Source organism: Triticum aestivum, chromosome 1B (genome assembly GCF_018294505.1).
Source record: "Triticum aestivum cultivar Chinese Spring chromosome 1B, IWGSC CS RefSeq v2.1, whole genome shotgun sequence".
Lineage (NCBI taxonomy): Eukaryota > Viridiplantae > Streptophyta > Magnoliopsida > Poales > Poaceae > Triticum > Triticum aestivum.
In genome coordinates this window covers 611941244-611949544 of record NC_057795.1, presented here as the reverse complement: position 1 = coordinate 611949544, position 8301 = coordinate 611941244, and the positions used below count along the sequence as shown (strand labels likewise).

Sequence of the window (8301 nt, the reverse complement as noted above, 5' to 3'; positions counted from 1 at the left end):
TATCTCCTTTGCTTCTAGGGTAGTGACCTTGGATAGGGCGTATAGGTCAGGCCTGTGACCCTATCCTAGGTCTGTATCCTCATCAACCACCACCGCGTTCCCATCCATGCTGCCGCGGAGATAACACCCTCACGTCGACGGCCGCCTTGTCTGCACATCACTCTCCGGCCTCTTCCCGAAATAGGCAACTTGAACAGACTCTGGAGCTCCAAACAGGTCATGTGATAAGAGGACAACCCAAGAATCAAGATGGTATGTCAATCGCCATGGTGATAGGAGGACAACCCAATCTCCTTCATTTCCTCCTCCGCCCAAGGCTCCCACGTAGGTTTGTCTCTTCTCTCAACCCTCTTCCATCAAATAAAAATGCCCAAGTGTTCCTCACGTGTTAGATAAAATGCCCAAGTGTTCTAAGAACCGGTTTTGCATTTGTCCCATTACAGTTTTTTTTTTTGCTTTGGTACTATTGGTATTGGTGCCACAATTATTCCAGATCCTCTAGCGTGTTGGATGCACGTCGGAGGTGTCGTGCTTTTATGGTTTGTCCTCTCCCTATGCATGCGGCGTGAAATCACGATCACTGCCACCATCTTGGCTATGCGCGCCAAACCATAATTTGGTCGTGGCGCTTCGTCGCCGTGCTCCAAATACAGGAAGACCTGCAATGACCACAAAAATAGGAAAGTGACTGGTGCACCCAGATTTCCGCCGCTAATTTAGTCGCGGCCTGCTACGTCATGTCGAAATAAGGATATTGGTGTAATCTTCAATAAGGATGGAAGGACACCATTTTGATTGATGTTTCTAGTAGTTTGCAACAGGCCAACAGCATGGCTATATGAGACGCACATCACAATTTGGTTTAATAGCAGAGCAAGATTCTAGGAGCATTCCAAATGAACCTGTTGAAGACACTTCATTTGCAGTTAAGTTTCAACTTGTATGTTCAGTCAGACACATATGATTTGTCGGAAGACTTGGAGGCAGAAGGTGACATCTGAATCGGAATATTGCAAAGGGATGCTCCCATAATCTTGCTCTGCGATTGAACCAAATTCTGATGTGCCAGTCCTATAGTCAAGTTATAGTGACCATTTGATGGTCTGCTCCATTTCGGGTTAAGTTTTAGCTGGTACATTCAGTCAGGCATAGATGCTTCACGATTTTACATGGTACGTACTATGTGGAATTGTACCATCGAAGACAAAACTATCATAGCGCCTAAGGGAAGGCGCTATGATGTGTTGGATAGCGTCTAACTCACATGCGCTACTCTACGACTTAGTGTTTGCCTGTTGCCGAGGCCAGAGAGCAACATAGAGCATATGAGGGTGGGGGCGAGCTGGAAATTTTCTAAGTCAACGTGTAGCGCTTAAGGCAAAGGCGTTATGCTCCATAGCATAGCCCCTAGACGAAAGGCTTCACACAATCAGGGGTGGGCCTTGACCGGACAGCACTGCGCCATGTTGGTAGAGAGTGTATCGCCTGTCAGAATGGTGCTGGCCCGTGTAGCATAGCGCCTACGTGTTGGGCACTACCCGAAAGGGTTAAATGGGTGAAATTGTTTCATGGACAGTTTATTATGTGAATTTGTCCCGCCTTTAGGTCATTTTTGCCTGCAAATGACCTGTACAGCAGACCCAATGAATTTGGAGCTTCAGATTGGGTCTCATCTGTCTTCATGTGACTCTAGACCCCATGAATTTGGAGCTTCAGGTTCTTAACAGCTACTCTCTTCGTCCGGAAAAGAATGTCGGGAGCACAGTGTAATGGCTATTTTGCAAAACAAACCTCATAATCTTAAAACCAATACAAACAGGTTCCTCACTCCATCTTCTTCCTCCGCCCCTCGACCGCGTGTCGCCTGGGGCCGGCGCCCCCCAGCTGCGAAATTCGCCGCCGCATCCAAGGACCTGCTCCGCCTCAGCCGTCCAGGAACTGCTCCACCGCCGCCGCCTAGGAACTGCACCGTTGAGATCCCCTCCCGTCGCGATCCCCTACGCGTCGCCGCCACCCAGGACCTTCATCTGCCCATCGTCCGTGTGTCATCGGAACCTCCTGCCACGATCCGGTGGACCAGGAGGTCCCACGCGCGCCTGGGTGGAGCTGGCGGAGCTTTGCCCGTGCTACCGCTCCTCCACTGCGCGTGCTCTGACCTGGACCTCGGTGGAGCTCTGCTTCTCCACTCCTGCTTCTCCCCTGCCGCCGGTGGAGCTCTGGACGTTCTGGTGCTGCTCCTCTGCCCATGCCTGTGCGGTTACTCCTCAAACTAAGATACTCCATGGCGTATTTGTGATCTGTAACTTAAACTGAGATAGATCAATATGATACTCCAAGTTCTTTTCAGTAGTACTGATGTCAGTTAGAGCAAAGTGTTATGAATGAAATTAAAAATTCAGTTAGCAAAGTGCACAAATATTACTACAAGCACAAGCAGTACAAATATTACTAGAATTTGCTCTGAATTTTGACAGTAAGAATAAGAATTTTCTCTGAAAGTCTATTGTATACACTCTCAACAACACGGTGTCTAGAATCACTGAAATAATTCAGATAAGCAAAACAATGTTAATTTACAAAGTTAACAAAACCATTAATTTGCGGAATTAAAATTCAGTTAATTTGCAAAGTTCGGTTTGCATTGCAAAAGTCAATTAGCATGTTAACAAGATCAGTTAACATGTTTGCAAACAGTCCACAAATAAAAGCAACTAATTAATTTGCATCATGGATAGGGTTACCTATCATAGGCTCAACCATCAAGCTTGTTCTTATCATGCATTGCTGGCAACTCGAGTAGCTTTACCAAAATATTTGCGACAGGGTCTGGTGGGCGAGCGGCATGGTGACGACTATGCGGTGGGAGGCAAGAAGGTGGTTGCCCAGTGGGTTGGGAAAGATGAAGTGGGGCTTTGCGGTTGGCACGAGCTGGCCGTTTTACATCTGTATTTACATCTGCAATGGTTGGTGATGTATATTTTCATCCGGTTCTGTTGTATTTCACATCACTTGAAGCAGCTGATATAAAAATTTATACATCTACATTATCTGTTGAAGTAACATTTTTAGGCCTTGGTGATGTAAAAGTTAATTATTTATACATCTGCATTATTTATTGGAGATGCTTGCAGTATGATGCAATGTGTTAGCTTTTCTTTTTTGTGTTTTGGAAACTTCCAAGTCATATTCCTAGAGGTTGACCTCTAGTGGTGGGGAAATGTTATACAATACAATGTTATAATACCTCCAAATAGATAAGGGCATTTCCAATGCTAACCTAAAATGGACACTGTATTTATCCGCGGTCCTGTCCGTTCAAAGAGATAAGGGTGTCTCCAATGCTATCACCTAAAACATAATATTGTATTTGTCCGTGGACGTGTTCGCCGCCAGTGATATGGAAGCCGGACATCCAGTGCGGTCCGCATACATTTCAAATCAAAATTGAACTAATCAGATGAATTTCATGCAAAGACTATGGAATTCACTTTAGTTCGGACATAATTTACATACAATGGATGATATTTCGGCCGTTCAATTAAAAATAAACTAAACTAGCTTGTAGCGGACGATGACCTCGGACACGTGGCTGGCCTACAAGCATCACCGCCATTGTTGTCCATGCTGTTGTCATCGTTAGAGTAGTCGTTCCAGCGGTGGAAGGGCACAAGAGTGTGACAGCCCTGCCTGACCGCCTCGTGGCGCTTGTGCAGGAAACACGCCGCTTCCTCCTGCGACCTGCGGAGGGTCGCCTTAGCTAATATTGAGAGACCACTCATGTCCGATCTTGGCAAGCTACGCGTTGATGCGGTGACAGTGACGCACGACCATCTTTGTGGTGTAAGCGAGTGATCACGGGCACATGCCTCCGTGAGGTCGGGGTTCAGGTGGACCCAAACAGTTGCCTTGTTGGTTTGGCGATCGCCCCATGGTGTGTCGTGTTGTGCCGCTCCCTCCACACCGCCTACCTCGTCGCCCTGTCCTCAGCCATGACGAGGCTCTGTAATGATGAGGAGCCTCCACTGCCATTGAGGTAGTCGCGGATGCGCCCGCGCGCCATTGCAATCGCCGTTGGCATCTCCTCCTTCATGGCCTTGCCACGCCAGTTGCGCTGAGGCGGCGACGCCGACTAGTGGATGCAGCCGTAACGGCAAAAATGGCTCCTTCACCCGGTGGCTGATTTGGACGTCGTGGTTGTGCGCGTGGTGTCGGCTCCGTCTTGACATGACGGAGAGGCAGGGAACATTGTTCCTCCTTCACGTGGTAGTGCGGCTATGATGCTGGCTCCACCTTGCGCAGGTTGGAGGCGGCGAGGGCGACGCCGAACTATGGTAGCGTAGTGATCGCTCGATCATGAGATGGATCTATTGCTGGAACTCCTTGTCTGTCAATGCCGCCACCAAGAAGAGGCGTGGCAGCTGGTCCTCCTCATCACTGAAGGAGATGATGATCTCCTCCTTATCAGGGGAGCAGGTGGCTGATGTCTACTACACAAGCTTCTTCTTGTAGACGCTGTTGGGCCCCCAAGTGCAGAGGTTTGTAGGACAGTAGCAAATTTCCTTCAAGTGGATGACCTAAGGTTTATCAATCCATGGAGGTGTAGGATGAATATGGTCTCTCTCAAACAACCCTGCAACCAAATAACAAAGAGTCTCTTGTGTCCCCAACACACCCAATACTATACAATGGTAAATTGTATAGGTGCACTAGTTCGGCGAAGAGATGGTGATACAAGTGTAATATGGATGATAGATATAGGTTTTTGTAATCTGAAATTAAAAAAACAGCAATGTAACTAATGATAAAAGTGAGCAAAAACGATATTGCAATGCTTCGAAACAAGCCTAGGGTTTATATTTTCACTAGTGCAAGTTCTCTCAACAAAGATAACATAATTAGATCATATAACAATCCCTCAACATGCAACAAAGAGTCACTCCAAAGTCACTAATAGCGGAGAACAAACGAAGATATTATTGTACGATATGAAACCACCTCAAAGTTATTCTTTCCGATCAATCCATTGGGCCATTCCAAACAGCCCCAGAGTTCGTAGTAAAATAACACCTTAAGACACAAAACAACCAAAACCCTAATGTCACCTAGATACTGCAATGTCATCACAAGTATCCACGGGTATGATTATACGATATGCATCACAAAATCTCAGATTCATCTATTCAAACCAACACAAAGTACTTCATAAAGTGCCCCAAAGTTTCTACCGGAGAGTCAAGACGAAAATGTGTGCCAACCCCTATGCATAGATTCCCAAGGTCACGGAACCCGCAAGTTGATCACCAAAACATACATCAAGTGAATCAATAGGGGGGGCACCCTCCACCCTCGTGGGCCCCACGGGACTCCTCTCCGATAACTTTTTTTCCAGTATTTTTATATTTTCCAGAAAAAATCTCCGTTGATTTTCAGCGCATCCCGAGAACTTATATTTCTGCACAAAAACAACACCACGGTAGTTCTGCTGAAAACAACGTTATTCCGGGTTAGTTGTAATCAAATCATACCAAAGTCATGTAGTGATATTATAAACATGGCATGAATACATCAAAAATTATCGATACATTGGAGACGTATCAAGCATCCCCAAGCTTAATTCCCACTCGTCCTCGAGTAGGTAAATGATAAAAACAGAATTTTTGATGTGGAATGCTACCTAACATATTTATCAATGTAATCTTCTTTATTGTGGTAAGAATATTCAGATCCATAAGATTCAAAACAAAAGTTTAATATTGACATAAGAACTATAATACTTCAAGCATACTAACAAAGCAAACATGTCTTCTCAAAATAACATGGCCAAAGAAAGTTATCCCTACAAAATCATATAGTCTGGTTGTGCTCTATCTTCATCACATAAAGTATTTAATCATGCACAACCCGATGACAAGCCAAGAATTTTTTTTTATACTTTTGATATTCTCAAACTTTTTCAATCTTCACGCAATACATGAGCGTGAGCCATGGATATAGCACTATAGGTGGAGTAGAATGGTGGTTGTGGAGAAGACAAAAAGGAGAAGATAGTCTCACATCAACTAGGCGTATCAACGGGCTATGGAGATGCCCATCAATAGATATCAATGTGGGTGAGTAGGGATTGCCATGTAACGGATGCACTAGAGCTATAAGTGTATGAAAGCTCAAAAAGAAATTAAGTGGGTGTGCATCGAACTTGCTTGCTCACGAAGACCTAGGGCACTTTGAGGAAGCCCATCATTGAAATATACAAGCCAAGTTCTATAATGAAAAATTCCCACTAGTATATGAAACTAACAACATAGGAGACTCTCTATCATGAAGATCATGGTGCTACTTTGAAGCATAAGTGTGGTAAAAGGATAGTAACATTGTCCCTTCTCTCTTTTTATCTCATTTTTTTATTTGGGCCTTTTCCCTCTTTTTTATGGCCTCTTTTTTTATATATATTTTTCGTCCGGAGTCTCATCCCGACTTGTGGGGGGATCATAGTCTCCATCATCCTTTCCTCACTGGGACAATGCTCTAATAATGAAGATGATCACACTTTTATTTACTTACAAATCAAGAATTACAATTCGATACTTAGAACAAAATATGACTCTATATGAATGCCTCCGACGGTGTACCGGGATGTGCAATGATTCAAGAGTGACATGTATGAAAGAATTATGAACGGTGGCTTTGCCACAAATACGATGTCAACTACATGATCATGCAAAGCAATATGACAATGATGAAGCGTGTCATAATAAATGGAACGGTGGAAAGTTGCATGGCAATATATCTCAGAATGGCTATGAAAATGCCATGATAGGTAGGTATGGTGGCTGTTTTAAGGAAGGTATATGGTGGGTGTATGGTACCGGCGAAAGTTGCGCGGTACTAGAGAGGCTGGCAATGGTGGAAGGGTGATAGTGTGTATAATCCATGGACTCAACATTAGTCATAAAGAACTTATATACGTAATGCAAAAATTTATTAGTTATCGAAAGAAGTACTACACGCATGCTCCTAAGGGGATAGATTGGTAGTAAAAGACCATTGCTCGTCCCCGACCGCCACTCATAAGGAAGACAATCAATAAATAAATCATGCTCCGACTTCATCACATAACGGTTCACCATACGTGCATGCTACGGGAATCACAAACTTTAACACAAGTATTTCTACAATCCACAATTACTCACTAGCATTACTCGAATATTACCATCTTCGTATCTCAAAACAATCATAAGGAATCAAACTTCTCATAGTATTCAATGCACTTTTATATGAAAGTTTTTATTATATCTCTATTGGATGCCCATCATATTAGGACTAGTTTCATAACCTAAGAAAATTACCATGCTGTTTAAGACTCTCAAAATAATATAAGTGAAGAATGAGAGTTCATCTATTGTTCAAAATAAAACCACCGCCGTGCTCTAAAAATATATAAGTGAAGAACTAGAGTAAACGACAAACTACTCCAAGAGATATAAGTGAAGATCAATGAGCAGTCGAATAATTATGCACTATGCGAAGACTCTCTAACATTTAAGAATTCCAGATCTTAATACTTTATTCAAACATCAAGCAAAACAAATAAAAGAAAATGATGCTCCAAGCAGAACACATATCATGTGGTGAATAAAAATATAGCTCTAATTAAAGTTAGCGATGAACGAAGACGAAAGAGGGGATGCCTTCCGGGGCATCCCCAAGCTTAGACTCTTGGTTGTCCTTGAATATTACCTTGGGGTGCCTTGGGCATCCCCAAGCTTAGGCTCTTGCCTCTCCTTATTCCATAGTCCATCGAATGTTTACCCAAAAATTGAAAACTTCACAACACGAAACTCAACAGAAAACTCGTAAGCTCCATTAGTATAAGAAAATAAATCACCACTTTTTGTACTATTGTTAACTCATTCTAAATTCATATTGGTGTAATATCTACTATATTCTATCTTTTCTATGGTTCATACCCTCCGATAGTACTCATAGATTCATCAAAATAAGCAAACAACACATAGAAAACAGAATCTGTCAAAAACAAAACAGTCTGTAGTAATCTGTAACTCTCGAATACTTCTGTAACTCTAAAAATTCTGAAATAAATTGGTGGACGTGTGGAATTTGTCTATTAATCTTCTTCAAAAATAATCAACTTAAAAACACTCTTCTGTTAAAAATGACAATTATTCTTGTGAGTGTAAAGTTTCTGTTTTTTGCAGCAAGATCGCATTAACTTTCACCCATGTCTTCCCAAAGGTTCTACTTGGCACGTTATTGAAATAAAAGCTAAAAAACATGATTACT

The 8301-nt window shown here is 43.0% G+C and overlaps 1 protein-coding gene across 1 annotated transcript; it reads left to right on the top strand.

The window, feature by feature from the left end:
- Positions 1 to 1758: 1758 nt before the first annotated feature.
- LOC123097077 (uncharacterized) lies at positions 1759 to 3120 on the top strand. Its single transcript, XM_044518846.1, has 2 exons — positions 1759 to 2251; positions 2824 to 3120. The coding sequence occupies exons 1-2, from the start codon at positions 1770 to 1772 to the stop codon at positions 2969 to 2971; spliced, it is 630 nt and encodes a 209-aa protein (XP_044374781.1). The 5' UTR covers positions 1759 to 1769; the 3' UTR covers positions 2972 to 3120.
- Positions 3121 to 8301: the final 5181 nt, after the last annotated feature.